The sequence below is a fragment of the Schistocerca americana genome, chromosome 9 (genome assembly GCF_021461395.2).
Source record: "Schistocerca americana isolate TAMUIC-IGC-003095 chromosome 9, iqSchAmer2.1, whole genome shotgun sequence".
NCBI lineage: Eukaryota > Metazoa > Arthropoda > Insecta > Orthoptera > Acrididae > Schistocerca > Schistocerca americana.
This window is the reverse complement of record NC_060127.1, coordinates 23,371,111-23,395,815: the sequence shown is the minus strand read 5'-3', so window position 1 is coordinate 23,395,815 and position 24,705 is coordinate 23,371,111. Positions and strand designations below refer to the sequence as shown.

The 24,705-nt window shown below is 40.0% G+C and overlaps 1 protein-coding gene across 2 annotated transcripts in view; it reads left to right on the top strand.

Annotated features, from left to right (window-relative positions):
* The first annotated feature begins 2,432 nt into the window (after positions 1-2,432).
* Positions 2,433-24,705, top strand: part of LOC124550947 (signal recognition particle receptor subunit alpha homolog) — a 75,327-nt gene continuing 53,054 nt past the window's right edge. For both annotated transcript variants that reach the window (XM_047125759.1, XM_047125758.1), the window contains exons 1-3: positions 2,433-2,638; positions 3,241-3,438; positions 18,052-18,226. In XM_047125759.1, the coding sequence (XP_046981715.1) occupies positions 2,522-2,638; positions 3,241-3,438; positions 18,052-18,226 (490 nt within the window). In that variant the 5' untranslated portion in view covers positions 2,433-2,521. The remainder of the gene's footprint in view (positions 2,639-3,240; positions 3,439-18,051; positions 18,227-24,705) is intronic.

Below are 24,705 nucleotides of genomic sequence, written 5' to 3'. Positions count from 1 at the left end.
TAATAAAGAAGCAACACTGTATGAAATAACCATAGAAATCAATGTGGGATGTGTGATGAATGTATCCGTTAGGCCAATGCAGCAATTTTTGGTGTTAATGCGCTACGGAAGTAGATGACCGACACTTTGCTAACAGCATGACATTGGCTGCAGTCCTCTCCCGGGCTTGTGACCATATCAGTTGGTCCCTAGACGACTGGTAAATCATGATTTGGTTAGATGAGTCCCAATTTCGGGTAGTAAGAGCTGATGGTAGAGTTAGAGAGTGGTGCAGACCCCACAAAGCCATGGACTCAAGTTGTTAACAAGGCACTGTGCAAGCTGGTGATGGCTCCATAATGGTATAGGCTGTGTTTACATGGAATGGACTGGGTCCCTGGCCAAACTGAACCAATCATTCACTGTTCATATACTTGGAGGCCATTTGCAGTCATTCATGCACTTTGTATGATTGGTTTAAAGAACATTCTGGACAGTTCAAGCGAATGATTCAGCCATCCAGTGTTTGCATGAAACCCATAAAACATTTATGAGACATAATTGAGAGGTCAGTTCATACACGTTATCGTGCCCTGCAACACTTCTGTAATCATGGACAGCATGACTCAGTATTTCTGCAGGAGATTTACACAAACTTGTCGAGTCCATGCTACGCCAGGCAAAAGGAGGCCCGAGACGATATTAGGAGGCAACCCACGACTTTTTGTCACCTCAGTGTATGTGGGCACAACTGCCAACTTTCTGTCCACGTGGATGAATGACCAATGCTAAACTGTGGTCAGGAGGCGAGTTAATTGCCCAGTGGTGGAATATGCTGCCGACCGCATGTTCTATTTCAATTGCTTCTTTGCAATCTGTAACATATGGATCCTTCTGTCAACACCAGTGACTCTTATTTGTGTAGATAGAAGTTGTCCTTGCAACTCATCCTTCATTCACATAATTCTCAGGGCCTCAATCTCTGCTAACGCCCTGCCCCAGGACCTTAACTCCAATCGTGCTGTACCCACATCCTCTTTCCCACAGTCTCCCCTTCCTCTGTTCTGTCAACTCCTCCCAATCCTCTCCACCACACCATCATCATCGTACAGTGAGCAAACTCACCAGTTCCGGTGCTTATTTGTCGAATTCTCATCCTGTACACCAGCTGCCTCCCTCCGAGCTGTCAGCCACACTTCCCCATCTCGTGTCTATTTTGGGAGTTGCTAGTTTGTTACATTTACTCCTATATTATTGCTAGTTTCTTGTTTAAAAGTGTTCCAAATTGTTTTCTTATTCTTGGCACATTTTATCTTTTGAGTTCTGTGCATGTTCAACTTTTTTTGGTTAATGCATGTGTTTCACTGTTTTAAAAACAGACTGGGAATTAGACAATACTTTACTACAGCTTTCCACAGGAACACTAAAATCAAAATCCACAATATATGCTAATCAAACTTGTACCATGCTGTGCCAGACATGTATCAATTCAGTATCTCTTTGAAAAAAGCCGTAACATGTAATAAGTATTTATTAGTATCAAGTATAAAACCTTAAGTAAGCTTAGTGGTGTCGAAGTTATAAGTCAAATGCAAACATTATGGTTAGAAGGTATTTAGGTTATGAGCCAAAACTGTTCCTTTATTCACCACGAAAGTGAGTTCTCCCCAAAGCCATCTCTTTCTCCTCCTAGTGCAAGATACTTTATCTCAGGCCGTATCCAACCTTATTCTTGCCTGTGCCCTGTTTCACCTTTCTTTTAGGGGAAAATCAGGTTAAAAATGCGTAGAACTCTGTTCAAATAAGATTGGAGTTTCACCTACATTGTACTTTTCCCGTCCAACAAACACCACTGAAATAACCACTCACATCAAGATTAGATTAGATTAGATTAGATTTACTTTCATTCCAATTGATCCGTAGTGAGGAGGTCCTCCAGGATGTGGAACATGTCAGAAAAACAACAATACATGACAAATATTTAAACTAAAACAAATAAGCTAATGTACCATTCCACAGGTCCCAAGTGGAATGATCGTCTAACAGCGTCTGAACTTGAAAACAGCTCTTTGGAAAACACAAACACTGTGTTTAATATTGTATTATCTCGTTCATTGCAGTAATACAGCCCCAACCTCAACGTGGTGTCATATTGTTTAATTTATTGTGCGACACATGTTAGTTCATTACGTGATTTAAGTAACTTATGTTACTGGCTCTACAAAACAGATGTTTTTTGGGGTATCTTTATGAAGCTATCTACAAATTCATGTCGCTGATTTCATCTTTAGTCATTGCACTTTCTTGTTATTGAAAGAAAGATTCCGTATTCCTCTGCACGTGCTACTTCACGTAATAATTCTCTACCAATTGCGTCAAAGATAATAGAGCAGGTGGGGCGGCGAATATGAAGCATAGACAATATGAAGGCTCACACAACATACAGTGTCATTTCCGGTTCCGAAACAAGTTGACGTGTGCCAAAGACATAAATATATAACAGCTGTTAACGCAGCGTTTTAGGGTCTCAGTAGAGCGTAAAATGTTGGATCTGTTTACAATATTCAGTAAGGGGGGTATCGTACTTTGGTATTTTCAAAGTACGAGTCAGATTTTTACACCGTCTGTAAATGCGCTTATACGAAGCGTCGTGTTGCAGGTAAGTAGCCAAAATTTGTATACATGTTTCGTACAGCGTGACTTTTCTACTTGTGTGTATTTGTATATGTAACTAAAGCAATTAAAAATTGTTGCTAACTAACCTTAGGTAAGCGCAGTGCTGTCAAAACTAAAAGTCAAACACACGCATTTTGGCTCGAGGGTGTTCAGCGTATTATTCCTATTGCGTTTTAGCAGTTTTTAAAACCGCTGTTGTTATGATGTTACAGCAGGCACTTAAGGAGCAACATTCGTGTTACTGTTGATTACTTTGTTTTCGCGTGTTTTTTCGTCGCAGTTATTAGCCGACATTTCGTATCTTGCAACAGACTGTCATTTGTGTAGGCCTAAGGTTAATATTAATAGACTACATGTTTATCAGATGAGACAAAAGTAAACGATATACGCGCTTCGCTCGTGAAGCTGAAAATTTCCATTTAAGTAAAATGATAGAATATGTTTGTCTGGTATATCAGCTGAGTTTAATACGACTTGCAAGAGTGTTCGTCAGACGTTTTACTTTAGAATGTTGATAGCTTGAGGTACAGAGGTTGTGCACATCTGGGTTTTAAGTATTAATATAGCTTTTATTTTCTTTTTCAGGAAAGGACAGGGAGTAATAGCTTTGACCATAATACTGTCACATTAAAATATAAATTAGACAATGAATTTGAATTGCTCTTCGTTGTCGCTTACCAAAAAATTCTACAGTTGTCATATGTAGACAAATTTCTAAATGATATACACTTGGAATTTCGTGACAAATACAAGAATGACCTGCAACAGAGAAAATATTTTCAGGTTTGTACAACACATGGATATCTCAGATTAATATTACATGTATTGCTGTCTAGAGTTCTGCAGTAGATGCAGCACTTAATACTCTTTTATGTGTATAGAGAATGTGATATATTTAGGATATTGCAGGTAATTTCACTTTTCTCATTGCTGTTAGTGTTGTCATCATCATTATTGTCTACACTGCAGTTTCCTTCCTCCCTCCTGCTGCTGCCTTTATTGCCATCCTTAGTCCTGCTAATACCTCTTTTACCGTCTAAAATCTGCAGCTAGAATTAATAATACCATATCAGGTCAACCGGCTGATGAAATCGTTCACCTGGAAGAGATAAGAGCTTCAAGAAATGAGTAATGATGATATCTCTCTCTCTCTCTCTCTCTCTCTCTCTCTCTCTCTCTCTCTCTCTCTGAGTAGAGTACTTGCAACCTACGACCTTAATTATTTGCTTCGTGTATTCCAATCTCTGCGTTCCTCAACAGTTTCTGCGGTGTACAGCTCCCTCTAGTACCATGGAAGTCATTTCCTGATGATGTCTTAACAGATGTCCTATCGTCTTGTCCCATCTCCTTGTCATTGTTTTCCACATATTCCTTTCCCCTGCAATTCTGCGTGAACCTCCTCATTCCTTATCTTATCAGGCCCCTAATTTTGAACACGTGTCTGTAGCACCACATCTTAAGTGCTTCGATTATCTTCTGTTCCGGTTTTCCCACAGTCCATGTTTCACTACCATACAATGCTGTGCTCCAAATGTACATTCTCAGAAATTTCTTCCTCAAAATAAGGCTTGTTTGATACTAGTTGACTACTTTTGGTGAGGAATACCCTTTTTGCCAGTGCTGGTCTGCCTTTGATGTCCTCCTTGCTCCAGCCATCATTGGTTACTTTGCTGCCTATTTAGTAGAATTCCTTAACTTCAACTACTTCGTGACCATCAATCTTGAAGTTATCACAGGGTCCCGGGTTCGATTCCTGGCCAGGTGGGGATTTTTCTCTGCCTGGGGACTGGCATCATCATCATTTGTGACAGTGGCTCAATTGGACTGTGAAAAAATTGGGACTTTGTACGCGTGCTGATGACCGCGCAGTTGAGTGCCTCACAAACCAAACATCATTTATGTTAAGTTTTTCGCTGTTCTCATTTCTGCTACTTATCATTACTTTTGTCTTCCATCAATTTAATCTCAATCCGTACTCATTAGATTGTTTATCCCATTCAGCAAATAATGTAATTCTTCTTCATTTTCGCTCAGGATAACAATATTATCATCAGTGAATTGTGTCATTGAGATCCTTTCACTTTGAATTTTAATTCCACTCCGGATTGGCCCCCCCCCCCCCCCCCCCTCCTCAATCATTGGTTCTTCAATGAACAGATTGAACCTTTTTTAATCTGAGCACTTAATTCTTGGTGCTCCATTCTTATTATTCCCACTTGCCTCTTGTTCATATTGTGTATTACCTGTCTCTCCCTATAGCTTACCCAAATTTTTATCATAATTTCAAACATTTGCACCATTTTTCAGTGTCTAATGCTTTTCCGGGTCGACAAATCCTGTGAACATGTCTTGATTTTTCTTTAGTCTTGCTTACATTATCAACTGCATTATTAGAATTGCCTCTCTGGTGCCTTTACCTTTTCTAAAGCCAAACTTATCATCCAGCACATCCTCAATTTTCTTTTCCATTCTTCTGCATATTATTCTTGTCAGCAACTTGGATGCATGAGCTGTTAACTGGTTGTGCGATAATTCTTGCACTTGTCAGCTCTTGCAATCTTTGGAATAGTGTGGATGATATTTCTCCAAAAGTCATGTGGTATGTTGCCAGTCTTGTGATACTAAAAATTCTGATGGAATGTTATCTTATCCCTTCTGCCTTATTTGGCCTTAAGTCCTCCAAAGCTCTTTTAAATTTTGATCATGATAGTGAATTCCCAACCTCTTCTAAATCGACTCCTGTTTCTTATTCTATCATATCAAACAAATCTTCCTCCTCGTAGAGGCTTTCAGTGTATTCTTTCAACCTATCTGTTATGTCCTCTGTATTTAACACTGGAATTCCCATTGCACTCTTCATGTTACCATCTTTGCTTTTAATGTCACTGAATGTTGTTCTGATTTTCCTGTACAGTGAGTCTGTCCTTCCAACATAATTTCTTTTTTGATTTCTTCATATTTTTTATGCAGCCATTTCATCTTAGCTTCCTGTACTTCCTATTTATCTGATTCCTCAGCAACTTGTATTTCTGTATTCCTGAGTTTCCTGGAAAATTTTTATGCTTCCTCCTTTCATCAATCAACTGAAGTATATCTTCTGTTACCCATGGTACACCTTACAATCCAGTAAATGATATCAGATCTCTGTCTGTTCATGATGTAATCTAACTGAAATCTTCCCATATTACTCAGCCTTTTCCAAGTGCACCTCCTCTTCTTGTAATTCTTGAACAGCGTATTCTCTTTTACTAGCTGAAATTTATTACAGAACCCAATTAGTCTTTCTCCTCTCTCATTCCTTGTCCCAAGCCCATATTCTCCTGTAACCTTTTCTTCTACTCCTTCCTCTACAAATGCATTCCAGGCTCCATGACTATTAGTTTCATCTCCCTTTATGTATTATATTACCCTATATATATATATATTCTCCTACACTTTCTCTATTTCTTCATCTTCAGCTTGCAACTTCAACGTGTACATCTGAACTATCGTCGTCGGTATTGGTTTGTTGTCGGTTCTGATAAGAACAGTTCACAGTAACACTTTCTTTGCCCTACCTTCCTGTTCGTAATGAATCGTACTCCCATTGTACAATTTTCGGCTGCTGTTGACATTACCCTATGCTCATGTGACCAAAAACCCTTGTCTTCTTTCCGTTTCACTTCACTGACCCCCTACTATATCTATATTGAGCCTCTGCACTTCCCTTTTCAGATTTTCTAGTTTCCTTATCACGTTCAAGCTTCTGACATTCTACACCCCAACTCGTAGAACGTTATCCTTTCGTTGATTATTGAATCTTTCTCTCGCGGTCACCTCCCCCTTGGCAGTCCCCTCTAGGAGATCTTAATGGGGAACTATTCCAAAGTCTTTTGGCAATATAGAGATCATCATGACACTTTTTCAGTTACAGGCCACATGTCCTGTGGATACACATTACGTGTCTTTAATGCAGTGGTTCCCATTGCCTTCTGCATCCTCATGCCGTTGATCATTGCTGATCCTTCCACCTTTTGGGGCAGTTTCCCACACCTAGGACAAGTGTGTGCCCTGAACCTCTGTCCGCTCTTCTCCCTCTTTGACAAGGCTGTTGGCGGAATGAGGGTGACTTCTTATGTCAGAAGTCTTCGTCCGCCAGTGCTGATTATTAATCAAAATTTAAGCAGTGGCGGGTTTTGATCCCGGGACCGAAGACATTTTGATTACTAATCAAAGACACTACCCCCTACACCAAAGGTTCTGTGTATCTATGAACACAAAATGTTAGGAAAGCAAGAACTGACAAACTAGGGGGAAGGGAATGGTGTCGTTCAGGCCTTGAAACATATTAAAAACTTTATTTCAGACCACAGTAGAAAAGCAGATTTCACACGGGACATAATTGTAAACAAGGAATATGCAACATTTAAAAGACAAATTTTCACCTTCAAATATAACCCAAGTCTTGGATTTAAATCAGTCATCCACCACTATCTTCACAAAAAATTGCTTTTTATCGTAACACATTTGTTGGCTTGTCAACTGTCATCCAAAATCGGTTTCCGACCTAACTTAGGTCCCAGGAAATGGAACAACAGTTTCACACCTGTCATTTCCACTAGGTTTATGTGGGTTTACTTTACAGTACAGTCAAAGCTACCATCCATATTAACTCAACAACATATTGTTAAGGAACATGAATGACTTTACGATTAAAACATACAAGCAAAAACATCATGGAGTGCCAGCTACATAACATAATGTCACAAATAAAAGAATACACCAATGGTTCATTCACTAAACCCCAAAATCCTGCTGCCATTTTTTTCATCATTCTCTGGGCTCCCTGCTACCTGTCTTTCTGTACTCTGGCCAGTTGCTACTTTTATGGGGGAGGGAGGGGGGGTTGAATTACGATTGTGTAAGGAACAGGTGGAAATTGAACCTAAACTACCACTTTTACAGCACTGTCAACTTCAGTGAACAATTGCACAGTAGCCATTACAGAACTCTTTGTGTACTTCACTTTGTTTAATGTATGCATTGCTTATTTATTTTTCTTCTTATTTCGGAATGAGTGAAGAGACTAATTCTGCCAGGATGAGCTTTTCACTCTGCAGCAGAGTGTGCGCTGATGTGAAACTTCCTGGCAAATTAAAACTGTGTGCCGGCTCGAGACTCGAACTCGAGACCTTTGCCTTTAGCGGGCAAGTGCTCCATCGCCTCAGCTACCCAAGCACGACTCACGCCCCATCCTCACAACTTTACTTCTACCAGTTCCTCGTCTCCTACCTTCCAAACTTTACAGAAGCTCTCCTGGTAGAGCAGTTGCCTGCGAAAGGCGAAGGTCCGAAGTTCGAGTCTCGGTGCGGCACACAGTTTTAAAGGAAGTTTCATATCGGCGCACACTCTGCTGCAGAGTGAAAATATCATTCTGGAAACATCCCCCAGGCTGTTGCTAAGCCATGTCTCTGCAGTATCCTTTTTTTCAGGAGTGATAGTTCTCCAAGGTTCGCAGGAGAGCTTCTGTAAAGTTTGGAAGGTAGGAGGCGAGGTACTGGCAGAAGTAAAGTTGTGAGGACAGGGCATGAGCCGTGCTTGGGTAGCTCAGATGGTAGAGCACTTGCCCGTGAAAGGCAAAGGTCCCGAGTTCGAGTCTCGGTCCGGCACACAGTTTTAATCTACCAGGAAGTTTGACTAATTCTGGTATCGCGGGTTTTGAGTCTGACTCTCACAACGTCAGAAGGGATTGGCAATCCCTATGACCATGTGCCAGTTTGGTATTCCTGATAGCACAGAGGACATGTGATGCCTGCCAGCCCTGTGAAAAGGAAGCAGAGCTGGTACTCCTGCACCATTCCTCCGTCCTCAGACAGTCTTAAGTTCTCATTTGTTTACACTCGCGACAGACTGCTGAGACGTAATAATATACGATACCAGTAAGGCAATACCCAAAGTGAGTGAAATAATGTAAATACAAAATTTCAAATTTCATTACCAGTTACACCTTTGTCAACTAATGTAATGAAAATGCAGAAAAAGGAGCAACATGATGTAGTAATATTTGAAATGAGATGTGTACACTGCATACTGAATGCCACAGTTAATATCATTGTACCCGCTGCAACAAAATTTCAGTTTCTCCTTCTCCCCCTCCCCTTTTGTTAGTTTCATCATAGTTGTTACAGTTTAAATTTCATCTCCTTTGATAATTTCACTCGAGTGATTCATAACAATCCCGTTGATGCATGAATAAACATAAATTACAGATACTGAGAGAGGATGGCTGGCCACTACTTATCTTCAGGAGAGGGAATTCCCAAAATCAAACAGAGTAAAGGTTAAAGATAGCATAGTACTAGATTCAACCCAGATAGGGTAGGACAACATTAGAAGTAAAGATGGATTAAAGCCAATTCACAGTTGATGGAATTAATGTCAAAACACTTCCTGGCATTCACTCAGACAACTAATGGAATGTGGAGTACTGTATAATGACATATTTTTTTCCAAATGTTGTGTTTTTTTTTTTCTCCAGTCTTTGATCACAATATAAAGTACTTTTGACTGTATAATGGTTAGGGGAGAAATTGGCCAAGAGTGACAGTAAGTGAAAGACTCTCGTGTGAGTGTTGGGAAGGGTGGTGGTATAAGGCTGAGAGACCACATGTATGTAAGATTTTATTGCAGCCTGGAGTTCCATTACTATTGACAAGGAAGTTTCAGATTTTTCCATGATATTTTGGCAGACAGATTTCTTATAATCTTCAGGTGCTTCCTGATAACTGTTCTCTGGCCATGTCAGTGTCCTGCATATGTTGACCATTACCCCTCCCACCACTCCACTTCTGTTGCTATCTCTGCAGCAACAGTAGTGGTTGGTGGCGGATTGGGGAGGGGAAGGGGGGGTCGTAACAGCACTTGGCAGGGTACAGCAGTTGCCAGTGTCCGGGTATTGTCGGCCGGTGTGGACTCACTCACTGTATGAGAATGCTTTGCTTTTTCTCAACTCGGTACTACAGGGTTCTGGGAAAGTAGGATTGCCCAAGTGTCTTGATTTTATTGCAGTCTTCAGCATTGCCAGTTTTTCTACTATGTCCGGTTTGGTGGTCTGGCTTAATGCAGTGTGGTGCTTATGTTCACAGCATCTCTCATCTACCATGCAGTTTCCCCCAATACATGCCTTACAGTATAGGCAGGGAATTTGGTAGGCCCCTGGTTTGCGAAGGCGTCGTTCGTCCTTTGTTAAAATTAGTAGTGGCGAGGTCATAGGAGTTGGGTGAAATACAGATTTGACATTGCATTGCTCAAAGATTCTGCTTACCTTTCTTGGAGTTATTGTTGACAGATGGGATGCGTATTATTGATTTGTGCTCCTTTTCTTCCTGGTGTTGTCCAGGTACAACCTGGTTGAATATATATTTTATCAGCTCGCTGCAGTAATCATTGGTTTGGAATGTGGTCTCCAGGTGCTTCAGCTTGGTTGGGAGACTGTATTAATTGTAGGTGGGTTATGCCCTGTGAACAGGAGTGTGTAAGACACCGTGCTGGGAGTTGTGCTGATGATTGAAGGCATGTAGCTACAGATCAGTGCACAAACTGTCCCAATTTGCCATCTGGTTTCTGTTTGACCAGAATGTCAAGAAATGGAGGTCACTATCCTGTTCCACCTCCATGGTAAACTATATGTCGGACTGAAACAAGTTGACGTGATGGAGAAATCAACCTAATACTGGCCCGTTCATGTGACTACATGATGGCACTAGTCAATTCACATAGTGGTAGAAACAGTTTGGCTTTAGCTGGGCTTGCTCCATGGCCTTCTCATCAAAATCTTCTGTGAACAAATTCATCACAACTAGTGACCTATGTTCAGTGGAATGAAGGGGGAGGAACATTAGATTGCATTGACAAGGAAGGTTTAGATTGGGAGAGGTATGGAAATGGATTTGAGACTTTCAGGAATTGTCAGTTTATAGGGCCTGGTATGCATTTGGTAGGGGTTTGAAGACTGCTGTGGTGGAACAGGGAGGGGGACAGTTATTTTTATGAATTTTGGGAAATAGGTAGAAGAGAGGGGGTGTGATTCAGGAGGGGTCAGGAGTTCAAAGGAGCATTTGTGAGTCTTTATGACGGTCATATAATCTTAAGCGATTTTTGTCATTCTGTCTGAGTGGAAGTAATGGTGTCATTAAGAGCAGTTCAGTATCTTGAGGTTGCAGAAAACTGAAGAAGCCCTCTGCTACATAATCCCTGTGGTCAAATACCGGAGTAGTGAAGCCTTTGTGTGCAGGGCCAATGATGATAAAGTGGTCTGCATTCTGGCCACAGATAGTTCCTTACTCCATTTGAGTAAGGTTCAATGAAGCATGTGGAAATTATACTGGAAGTTTGGAACTCTTGGCATATATTGAGTCGAAAGAAGAGGAGGAACACTTTGGGATTTACATTGGCACTGTTCTAGACAGGGTCTGATGGGTGCTCGTTCCCCCCTGTCCCCTTCTTTTAATGTTTCATTATTAATTCAATTTTTTATTATTATTGTTTCTATTATTATTGTTGTTATTGTTTATTACCTTAGTGCCAACTGGTTTGCTTGCAGTTCCATAGTAATCACAACAGAAATTATTTTATAAACATGGATTAGGCCTACTGAAAATAAATGTATTAATGAGCCGTTTCTTTTTCTATGCAATTCTGACAAGCTTTCTTTGAGTTAGTTCACAAATTGCATCAGTTGTCATAGATTTAGCTTTAAAAATGTTTTAATACAAGGTCTGTTCAAAAAATTCTGGAACATTCGTAATTTCACATCAGTGATGTGTTGGAGCAAAATGTCGTTAACATTCCTCCACATACCTGTGTTCGAAGTGTAACTGCCAGAAGTTTCATTGTCGTATTGTACTGGTTGTTACCTTACTGGTTTCTTAAATAACTGAAAAATTGTTTATAGAAACTTACATGGTTTAGTGTGGTAGGACAGCACTCTCACCACGTTTTATTGGTTTCCATTCAATAAACTATTTGAATGGAAGTAAGTCCAGTCCCAGTGCAAATTTGCTAGTAGTCGCTGAAAGATTACATACCCAATAACTGCGCATCTTGTTTGTTTAGGGGGTTTCATAATTTTCTTTGTCTGCACAATGATCATTCCAACATCAAGCATGGCCTGGTTTTTCTTCTCTTTAAACAAACTCCACCGGACTGGAAATATTTTTTGCTAAACATTATATTTATTCAAACTTTTTGTTCTGAACTACACTATTTGCAATGTAAGTTTGCACTTCCTAACATTTTTACTATCAACATTGATTATCTAACTCCGTTATACATCACTGGTTACAAAGGCATGACTGTCTACCTCCAAGATTGAAAAAGAACTGACAGGCAAGCCAACATGTGTTCAGAAGTTACAAATATTCCTGCTTCTTAGCCTCTTCGGTCTACTTACCTTATACACTCCAAAGATATGTAATCATCTTAAACAAGTTCATTAGTTGTTACAAAAGAACATATTCATAATTAAATTAATAAATTAAGCACGTTTTCTGGCAACATAGTACAGCCATGAAATTACTTCAGTTCTTTGCTATGGGTATCGTAATCTATGCTTTAGATAAATCTTATTTCTGACGGTCCATTACATTACAGTATGTCTATTCTTGTTCAGTGTTGTATTTAGTAGGACGTTGTCACGCAGTTCGCGACTTTCTAGATGGCAGAGTTAGAGGAGCAATGTGGCTGCATTAAATTTTGCACATGACTCAAGAAAACCTTTACAGAGGCACACCAAATTTTGCAGGAAGCCTACAGTGAGAGCTAAAAAAATAGCTGGACAGAAGTTAAAGATGATCCTCATTCCGGACGCCCTTCAACATTTACCAACAATGCTCACATCAGGAACGGCAATGAAATTGTGCATGCCAATCGTAGACTGACTGTCTGAGAGATTGCAGAAGAATGTAACATTTAAGTTGGATCATATCACGAAATCCTGATTACAGCATCTTGTTATGCATCGTGTTGCCGTCAAGTTCGTTCCACGGTTCATGAGTCAAGACCAGAAAGACGTTTACCTAACACTCTATGAAGAGCTTTGGGATCATGCAAATAAGAATGAGATGTTCCCTAAGAGAATCATAAAATGATGATGAAATGTGGGTCTTCAGTTATGATGTTGAGACAAAGGTTCAATCTTCACAATGGGTTGGGAAAGTTCTCAAAGACCAAAAAAAGCTCATAAACTCAGGTGAAATGTCAAACCCATGCTGATAGTTTTCTTTGGCTTTGAAGAACTAGTTCATCATGAATTCATGCTACAGAGACAAAATGTTAATCAAAGATACTATCGGGACGTGTTGCAATGCCTGCGAGAAAAGGTGAAAAGGAAATAGCCTGAAACATGGTAAGACAACTCGTGGTCCTTGCATCACAATAAGGCACTCGCATGTTCATCCCTGCAGGTGCACAACTATTGCACAAAAAATGAAATCACTGTGCTGCCTCATCCTGTGTACTCCCCACAACTGCCTGGCCTCTGCAGACCTTTTTTTATTTATTTCCAAAGTTGAAAACACCATTGAAGGATGAAGATCTGCAATGATAGACCAGATAAAAGAAAATTCGTAGACAGTGCTTGAGGCGATCCAGCAAGTGGCATAGAAAGAGTGCTTCAGGAAGTGGAAACGGCATTGTCAGTGGTGCACCAATGGTGGAGGAGAGTATTTCGAAGTAGAAGCTAAGCACAGAAAAATTTTGTGGACAAAGTTTCGGAATTTTTTGAACAGTCCTCATACAACAGCATATTTTCATCCACTATTTCACCCTTTTAGGAGTTCCAAAAACACTGAAACAGGTATTATTTTTATCGCTTACCGAGAAGTCAATACCAGTTTTCATAAATGTAGCTTTAAAAATACTGTAGTAGTCCTCTAAAAAAGGAATTTTTTTCCCAAAAAAATTCCAAAAACATAGAAACACATTTTTATTTTATTTTTTTCTGACCAAGAAACCAAATACTGATTTTCATTGTTCCAGGTTCAAAATTGTCTTGACACAGATATATTCTCAAAACCTTTCATCTACCGTTTCACTTGCTTAGGGGGCGGAATTAAGAAAAATCCCTTCTTAAATGATGCCTGCAGTATAAGATAAACACCCTCTCCAATACTCTGCTAACTATTGTGAGGTGCATGGCAGAAGGAACATCCCATTGTACCAGTTATTAGGGTTTCTTCCTGTTGCATTCACTTGTGGAACACGGGAAGAATGATGGCTTGAATGCCTCTGTGTGAGCAATTCGCAGGAGGCCTAGTATATTTCTAAGAGTCATCATTTAAAACCGGTTCTTGAAACTTTGAAAGCCTTTCTCGGGATAGGCGACCTCTTATCCTCAGGAGTCTGACAGTTCAATTCCTTCAGTACCTCTGTGACACACTTCTACAGATTAAACATATCTATGACTATTCGAGCTGCCCTTCTTTGTAAACATTCAGTATCTCCTGTTAGTCCTGTCTGGTATGGATCCCTCACATTTCAGCAATATTCTAGAACCGGTTGTGTGAGTGATTTGTAAGCAATCTCCTATGTAGACTGATTGTGCTTCCCCAATGTTCTACCACTCAACCGATGTCTGCCACATGCTTTTTCCCACAACTGTACCTATGTGATCATTCCATTTCATGTCCCTACAGTGTTTTACATCCAAGTATTTGTATGAGTTGGCTAATTCGAACAGTGACATATTGATATTCTAGTCGTAGGTTACTATATTTTTTTTTTTCGTTTTGTGAAGTGTACAGTTTTACATGTCTGAACATTTAAATCAAGTTGCTAATCCCCACACCACTTTGAAATCTTATACAGATCGACTGCATATTTATTCAGCTTCTTTCAGACAGTGCTTCTTTATAGACAACTGCATCATTTGCAAAAAGTCTAAGGTTACTATTATTTTCTGCGAGGTCATTAATAAACAAAATTAATAGCAAGGATTCCATCACACTTCCCGGGGGCACAACTGAAGTTACTTCTACATCTGACAGTGATAACAGGCTGCATCCTCCCTACCAAAAAGTCCTCAATCCAGTCACAAATTTCACTTGATACCCCCATATGATTGTATTCTTGACAATAAGTGTAGGTGTGGTACAGAGTCCAATGCTTATTGCAAGTCGATAAATACTGCATCCACCTGTCTGCCACGATCCGAAGCTATCGGTATGTCTTTTGAGAAAAGTGCTAGTTAGGTTTCACGTGGTCGATGTTTTTGGAATCCGTGTTGGCTGGCACTGAGGAGATCATTCCATTTGAGATGCCTCATTACGTTTGAGCTCAGGATATGTTCTAAGATTCTGCAACAAATTGATGTCAAGGATAGTGGAATGTAGTTTCGTGTATCACCTCTATTACCCTTCTTGTAGATGGGTGTGACCTGTGCTTTTTTCCAAGAACTAAGACTGTTTTTTTTTCTTTGAAGGATCTAAAATAAATCACAGTTGGAAGAGTGGCTAATTCAACTGCAAATTCAGTATAGAATCTGACAAGGATTCCATTGGGTCTGGAGCTTTGTTCAATTTTAATGATATCAGATGTTTCTCAACACCACTGACACTAATATTTATTTCATTAATCTTTTCAGTGGTATAAGGATTGATTTGGGGGACTTCTCTGGGTTTGCCTTTATAAAAGAACATTTGAAAATTGAGTTAAGCATTTCAGCTTTTGCTTTGCTACCCTCAATTTCAGTTCCTGTCTCTTTTGCTAGGTTCTGGACATTGACTTTGGTGCCACTGACACTCTTTACGTACAACTAGAATTTCTTTTGGCGCTGTGAAAGACCACTTGACAGTATTCTGCTACATTAGTTATTGAAGGCATCACATAATGCTCTCTTGACAGATACGTGTTTCAACCAGCCTCTCTATCTGTAGCCTACACATTGTCTTAAACCTGTTATCCTGTAATCTCTGTTTCCTTAGAAGTTTCTTTACAGTGGCTGTATACCGTGGAGATTCCCTGCCATTCCGAACTCTTCTACTGGGAACATATCTATCCACTGCATGATCAACTAATCTTTTAAACTTGATGCAGAGTTCCTCTATATATTTCTGCCATGTGCCAAAAGTTTAAAGATTCTCATTGAGATATGACACTATTGGTTTTATCTAGTTATGTGAAAATACGTATCTTTCTACTTGTTTTAGTTGTCCTTTGTACTTTGGTAATCATTGTTGCCACAACTGCATCATGGTCGCTGATAAGTTTCAATGTGGGCATCTTCAAAGATGTCACATCTGTTTGTTGCCATCAGATCCAATATATTTGCATCAGCATTGGGACTCCTATATATCTGTTCTAGGTAGTTTTCAGAGAGAGCATTTAATATAGTTTCACAGGGTGTCTTATCCCACCCACCAATAGCAAAATTGTAAATCTCCCAGTTGTTGGATGATTACAACTTCCACTGGCGATTACAGTGTGTTTGGGGAACTTACTTACTACTGAACTGAGGTTTTCCCTAAAATTTTCAGGTACATCAGGAGATGAGTCTGGTGGGTGATAGAAGGATCCAGTAATAATTGTATGCCCGTCCCGATACTGGATCTTGTCCGAACAGTCTCACATGCAGTTTCAACTTCAACCTCAGTGGATTTGAGTTACTTGTCTACTGTGACAAATGCAGTATATACACTTAAATTTTCCAAATAAATCTCACTGTTATCGATTTCTGTACCTAGTATTATGTGAACTTTGCCAATTTTCATGAGTGCTCCAAACTCTGGCACTTTGTTAGAAATGATTCAGAAATTAGGATTTTAATACTCTCACCTGTGGGAGGCATTGCTTTTGATCTTACAATGATTCTTCTGTGTTTCCTACAGCTTTCGTTGTCTGAATTGGATTGTCATCTAATCTAAAAAAAAAACTTGTGTACAGTCATCTACCTGAGTAGCAGGCTCTTATGTGTTGTGGCATCATCACTACTATGATTTGTGAATGGTCTCTTTAGGACTACAGAAAGTATTTAGAGGTGGTCTTTTGCCTTACTTTGAGCCCATATTTCTTTCATTCTCTTTCTGTGGGCTTCCTTTCTCATTGTCAGATTGTTGTTCCAGTATTCTTCTTTGGTTTTTTCCTCTTGGTCAGCTCGCCTTTTGTGGCTTTTGGACCTGGAAATTTTGCAGTTGTGGATGTCTTCTAGTGTAATTTCTGCCAATTTCAGATTACTTTTGGTCTTGTTGATCCATTGCCCATTTTGACCTTCCTCCTGTTCTTAAAGAATTAGACTATTTATTTTGTGATCTGTTTGGATTTGTTCTTTTAACGCATCCATTGAATCTTAACCTGTGTTTTCTAATGTCGCTAGGATATTTTTATATTGTCCTCGCCATACAGTCTTGTCATCATTGGAATAGTGTTTTCTAATGTGGTGTCTTTGATGTCTTACTCTCTCTTCCTTTATCTGTGCAGTAGGTAGGTTCTCTACAACCTGAGTGACCTATCCTTCTAGACCAATTTTCCTATACTTACAACTCCATTCTCCTTAAGGAAGAAACTAACTGTTCCAAAATAGAAGTATACCTTTTCCTGCTTTTAAATGTCTGTTAGCAGTACTTGAAATTTCACTTCCTGAAGCTACTGGTAAGTACTGGACAGAGTTTGTTTCCTTGTAATTTTAGTTTCCTGAGGTGACTTCTCCTTTCTATACATACGCAGTTGTTAAACAGCTACACTAGAGTTATGAAAGAAACTCAAGCTTTTTTAAACTACATGTTGCTTTGTTGGGTGGAGACTGGAAACAAAAGGCTCACAGTCTTGGTAGAATAGAAGAAGCAACACACCAGAGTTTTGTATCAGCCCACTAGTTGTGCCCGACTAGCTCATTTTGTGAAGTAATGTCAATTAATATGGCAAATTGCCATTTGAGTCCTAGTCTGTTTAAAAACTAATAGTTGTAAGTCAAATTCACATAAGTGCATTTTACCTGATATGCTGACCAACTTGAAGAAAGAATGGGATAGGAATAGGCTGTGGCATGTTGAAGTTATAATAGCATGATTCAATTGAAGTGTTTTAGGAAAACCTGGGAAGATGCCTTGATGTGGATTTGAACCACAATATTCGGAATACAAGCAGAGTTCTTTATCTGTGTCGCCACCTCTACTGACGATTGCACAAGTTTGCCCTCTGTCAAGGATTTCATTTTGCATAGATGTAAGAAGCTATCTGACAAGAGAACTATATAATAATTCTACCTTGACAGCAGTGGTATTTTATGTGGATGTAGTCTACTTGAACCGTAAATGCAAAAATTTATTCAGATATCTGCAAAGTTAAATCTATGTCAGGAAATAAATCTAATTTGTTTAGTGTACCACAGAAGATAATTTACTTAATTACTTTTCACGTTTGCAGGACTTTGACTTCAGTGGCACGTACCGAGCAGTTCTTGCTGCTGCTGAGCAGTGGGGGAAGCAGCAAGCAAAACTCCCCAAACAGATGAGAACTTTTGAGGAATCACAAAAATCCAAGAAGACCGTTGCCTCCATGATTGAGAGGAAGGGAGAGGAGAAGGAAAACAAGAAAGCAGGTCTGTAATTTTTTAATGAGTCCTCTTATATTAATTTATATTACAGTGTATGTCATGTTGCGAAGGTATTTCGTGCAGAGAGAGAGAGAGGCAGGCTAACATGGAGGGGGTTGAGTTTGCTTATGTAAACTGGAAGAGATGTGGAGATAATTCCACACTGTAAGTTCTTACAAAACGTTGCTGTGAACAACAATGAATGACTGAGTCACCACTAAAGTGTGGCAACAGTGCAGGGTGTAAGAGATCAGGTACCCACCAATGTCACTCATAAGATGATATGTGGAAAGAGACTTAATCTTCTTGGCTGCCAGCAACTGGTGGAGGTGGATGTACAGAACACTGCAGAAGTGGGCAGCTTTCCAACTTGAACAATTTTGTGATGAGAATAGATCTTGATTGGGATGGTTTTGTTATTTTGTGGGATTAACTGAAATGTTTGATACAACTTTGTCAATTGATGACCTAATTGTCACTTTCCAACCTAGACCTCAGGCTGCTGTACAGATGAGTATATTACCACAACTCAGATTTCACATTCACATTTTTTTGCTGTCACCTTTCAAACTAACCTATAATTCAGCCTAAGCTACAGATCAGTCACCACAGCTTACAGCCAAAAAACGGATAGACGCAAAAGAAATATTCTCCATGTTTTTCTCTCTCTCTCTCTCTCTCTCTCCCTCCCCCTCCCCCCCCCCCCCCTGCACATAACACAGGCCACATTTTCATTATGTTACAGAACAAAGCCAACTGTTTAATGTATCCACCTCTAACTCCCCCCACCCCCTCCCCCAGTCCATTCTAAGTGCCCCCCACCCCCCTTCCTGCATAAAACACACACACACACACACACACACACACACACACACGGTGCTTTGACCAACCAGTAGTCATCGTCTGTCAATTGATAGAGAGAAGGCAAAGGATCATTATATACTCTGTAAAATCTACCAGGTAACTACCATATTTACCAGAGTACCACCTCCTCCTCCTCCTCCTCCTCCTCCTCCTCTCTGGTGGCTCCGTTCACGTCTCTGTCCAGGTTAAACCCACCAACAACCTGCATATTGACAGCTGTCATCCCTTTCACACCAAAACATCCCTCCCATGCAGCCTGGCCACATGGGGCTTGCGTATCTGCAGTAACAAGAACTCCTTTGCTCAGTAAGCCGAGTGTCTCGCCAAGGCCTTCACAGGCGGGCTCTATCCTCCAGAACTAGTCTGCAGACAGATCTCGCAAGCCATTTCCCCTCACACTCCTAATCCTCCCACCACCACCAAGAACCTCCCACACAGGTGTGTCCCCTTCATCGTCCAGTTACCACTCCAGACTGGAACAATTGAACCACATCCTTCACTAGGGCTTTAATTACCTGTCATCGTGGCGTGAAACGAGGGACGTCCCACGTGATGCTTCCAACCTCTCCGCGTGTGCGTAAGTCTGTGGCTGAAAGCTTTGTGTAAGTGTCTTTTAATTGTGCCTGTCTGCAACTTGAAGTGTCTTCTTTATGGTAAGTAGCAATCTCTTTTCCTACAGTGTTGATATTTACCACAGTAAAAGACGACCCCCTTTCTTTTGTAAGAGTCTCCTTGAGAAATATTTTAAATAACATTTTCAGACTAATCAAAATTACAAATTGTTTTAGTGGCAGTATGTGTCTGCCTTAAATGGTGGCATTGTAACTCCAGTGAAGCCCTTTTTTACGTTTTCGTGTGATGCAGACTTAAAAAATACAAAATTGAGGAAAATGTTAAAACCCCCTAAATACGAGCAAAAACTCGTGTAATTGTCATATATGATTAAAAATAGCTATCCTCTCCAATACTTTGTGTAAAACCTGCCTAAATGAAGTAATTAAATGTACAATACAATGTTTATGCGATAATTTGTGGTAACGATTTTCATCAGTTCTTAAAAATTACACATGTGTAACAGCAAGTAAAAACTCATCAAAAAAGTGAAATTCTATCTGGGTACAAAGTAATCGAGCAGTTTTCAGACATGCTGTGACTACAAACTATACATTTGAAATATGCATTTTTGAGAGATCATTCTTAGTACTCACCCAGAAAAAAAGCAAAAATTGATGAACATGTAGAATTAAACAAAAGCATCACAGCATCTAAGTCTTTAAACCATAAGCATAAATGCAGACATCTGCTTAATGACATACTTTGTCACCATTGCTGTTATTGTTTAATGCTTTTCTCATGAGCCGCACTTTGTATGCTCACCACAGTTAGTGTTATTTTAGGCTTGATGAGAGAAACAGTCATGGAAAAAATGATTTACTTCCCCACCAGTGAATTTCTGTAGACTGTGCAAAAAGTTAATTTGAAAGAAAGCTCAGGTACTACAGTTTTGCTTTATGCCCTCTATCACTGCTGTCAATCTTTAAGATCTACAGCGTGTGGTGTGTGTGGTGCAAAATATATACATAAGTAATGTATGTAGTTGTTGTAATTGTATCATGTCAGATTTGAACATGAAACTCTATAAAATGTGCTGTCGCAAAACCTTTGTTCTATTTCCGTGTGACACCTCTGTCATAGCACATCATCTGCATGAAAAGTATATTTTCAGCACTTCGCTAAATTTCACCCCTAATTGCACTCCTGTCACTAAAGGGCCATTCCCTCTCTTCACAGATCCAGTGGCTGAGCTCGTTTTACATATGTTAGTGTGGTGCAGTCACTCAACTGTCTGTTGAGTGACTTAACAAATTGCCAGCCAATAAGAGTTCACTAGCCGGAAATGGACAACATTTTCTTTATTATGACCGAGCATGTCCTTTGAGACTCAATGTTTGAATTTAAAAGGTTGACGATTGATATTGTTGCTGAATACAGTACATTGGAAATACAGGTAAAAAGATGAGGCTGAGTTATAAGTGGCACAAGAAAAGGTGGTGGCTGGCCCACTTCATTACATATTGCCTTGGTCCAGAGCACTTTGTGTTGAGTGCCTTGTTTTTCTATTACCACTGCAACCTAGCAGTAGTTGTAACATAATTGTGTGGCGAAGCTAAATGTTGCAAGTTGTGTTGGCAACACCAATCATGGATTAATCTTCGTACAGCCATAGTTGAAATGGAGATGACAGTGGGGTGTCAGCCGGTATAAATTTGTATTAAAAATGAAGAAATTCCTGCAGCTGTATTTAAGGTGTCGATTTTATTTTGGCAACTAGTTTCAACGTTGTAACAACACGTCATCTTCAGGCCCATACAAACTTGCCAAAATAAAATTGACTCCTTAAATACAGCTGGAGGAATTTCTTCATTTTTAATATATATCGTGGATTACATCAGCATTTCCTCTCTCCACAACAGCCTAAAATATTCCCTTAATTCTGCCACTGCCCGTGGGGGAAACCATCTGCCTTTTGAGCCACTTATATCATGTTCAGTCACATCAAATGTCAGTAGGAAGAAAATGGGACGAAGTGAAGCGAGACGTTGAGTAAGAACTTAGAATCAACGTAAACCTTACTAGGAATAAATGTAAAATCAGGGAATTTCTAGTGTTGTTCTTGTGGTTTTTTTGCAGGGGATACGAATTTGTGGTGTAGAATTGTGAAAAACATAAAATCGAAGTTCCACTTACTTAAACTTTGGCCATTTATTGATTGTCTGCATTTTGATAATACAAAAAGAAATAAAATAAAAAGAAATGGTTTACATTAATTTTTAACTTCACTGCCTTTAATGCTTACTAATCCTGTTGTCCCTGGTATCACTGTTTTTAAACGTCACCATCATCCTAATGGCAGAGTTAAGACATTTAAATCTTTGTCCTAACAAACATTTCATGGTTTCTTCTGAATACATTGCAATGTCTGAGGTTGTGGTTATAGTGGAACTTGAGAACGCAGCTGTTTTTTGTCAATTAAATATCAGATTTCACTTCTGCATTGGTGTGAGATTGTTACTATGTTTCTTGCTTTCAAATGTATTTTATGCCTGCTGCTCTCTCATTGGCTGTGCAGATCTGGTGGCTGACACACCCCCTTTTGTTTCCATTACACCTCACAGTGAGCGTCAATAACATTGTTACAGCAATATATAGACTTTCAATGTATCCTGCAGAAATGTATACCATTGTTGTGTATTTGTCCAGTTTTAATATCAATTCAAATGGATTCAGGCAGACTGCAGCGGTATGGGTTCTCATGGTTAACATCAAGTTGTAATTTTCTGCCCATTCACTACTCCCCTTCCCTCCCCGCACACATGGTGGTTCTCAGCTAAGTCGGTACCACTGTTCCCCCTCCAAACCATCTGTAATGCTGTGCTGAGCAACTGTGAAACACGGACTTCAGTATCTTCTAGGGTGCAAGGCATATGTAAGAACATCAACTAATAAATACACATACACCAAAAAAAATTTTGCATTCCCCCAGTTCCCAGAACTCCTGAAGACAGACGTTGACTGTGGATATTGTGTCACAGACACAGTCCCTTTGACTGTTCCAAGATGTCACTAAAACCGCCCAAAGATGTAAACAACCATGCATGAGCAGTGCCTATTAGACAGAGGGGGTCTGACAGCTAATCAGTTCCGGTCATTCCACCAGGAAGGAGGTACACGGATCGTGTTGTCCATAGTTTAACCATGCCTAGACAGTCAATACTGAAGTTTGATCATGCCCGCATTGTTACTTTGTGCCAGGAAGGGCTCTCAACAAGCCAAGTGTCCAGGCATCTCGGAGTAAACCAAAGTGATGTTATTCGGACATGGAGGAGATACAAAGAGACAGGAACTGTTGACGACATGCCTCGCTCAGGCCGCCCAAGAGCTACGACTGCAGTGGATGACCGCTACCTATGGATTATGGCTCAGAGGAACCCTGACAGCAACACCACCATGTTGACTAATGCTTTCCACCCAGCTACAGGACGTTGTGTTGAGACTCAAACTGTGCGCAATAAGCTGCATGATGCGCAACTTCACTCCGGACGTCCATGGCGAGGTCCATGTTTGCAACCATGACACTGTGCAGCATGCTATGGATGAACCCAACAACATGTTGAATGGACCACTGAGGATTGGCATCACTTTCTCTTCACTGATGAGTGTCGCATGTGCCTTCAACCAGACAAACGTCGGAGACGTGGTTGGAGGCAACCCAGTCAGGCTGAACGCCTTAGGCACACTGTCCAACGAGTGCAGCAACGTGGAGATTCCCTGCCATTTTGGAGTGGCATTATGTGGGGCCGAAGTATGGTGCTGTTGGCCATGGAAGCCGCCGTAACGGCTGTACGATACGTGAATGCCATCCTCTGACCGATAGTGCAACAATATCGGCTGGTTATTAGCGAGGCATTTGTCTTCATGGATGACAACTCGTGTCCCCATCGTGCACATCTTGTGAATGACTTCCTTCAGGATAATGACATCGCTTGACTAGTGGCCAGGATGTTCTCCAGACATGAACCCTGTCAAACATGCCTGAGGTAGATTGAAAAGGGCTGTTTATGGACGACGTGACCCACCAACAACGCTGAGGTATGTACACTGAATCACCATTGAGGAGTGGTACAATCTGGACCAACAGTGCCTTGTGAGCTTATGGATAGTATGCCATGACAAATACAGGCATGCATCAGTGCAAGAGGACGTACTATAAGGTATTAGAGGTACTGGTGTGTACAGCAGTCTGGAGCACCATCTCTGAAGGCCTTGCTGGATGGTGGTACAACATGCAATGTGTGGTTTTAATGAGCAATAAAAAGGGCAGAAGTGATGTTTATGTTGATCTCTCTCTCTCTCTCTCTCTCTCTCTCTCTCTCTCTCTCTCTCTCTCTCTCTCTCTCACACACACACAATTTTCTGTACATGTTACGGAACTGAGGTGATGCAAAACTTTTTTGATGTACTGGTACGTATAAAAGATCAGACACAATTAGTATAATTCTCAAACTTTTGCTCGTCCTGTGATCCAGTGATTTTTGTTGGTACTGTCTCTATGATGGTTCTTGCTGCTATAGTCTATACTGGTGATTATAGACAGTTTAATATGATTTTTTTTTTAAACATTTAATTCTGCATTAATTTTCTTTCTTGTTCTTATTTCATCTGAATGTCACCATATTGTGTCAAAGCTGATTAGAACATGGTGATTTTTATCTGGTATTCTAATACTTGAACAATAACCAAATTTCTCATTTGCAACCCACTTGGTAAATCATTACAGTATCTCATAATCAAATAAACTGCTGACTTGCATTCAGAATTGAGTAATGTTTTTTGAAGGGCAACATTTTTGCCTTTCAATGTTAACTTCACCTAACAAGCACTATAAATGTTTGTATATGGTATCCATAAATGTTTGTATACGGTATCCACGCATGTACAAGGACTTCTATTGCAAGTCTGTTCAAATACAACAAGAGTTTGTAAGATTATAGTATTAGATTCTATGTCCTTCTGTGCTTCACAAAATTGTCAGATTTTAAACAGAGCAATAGACCATTGAG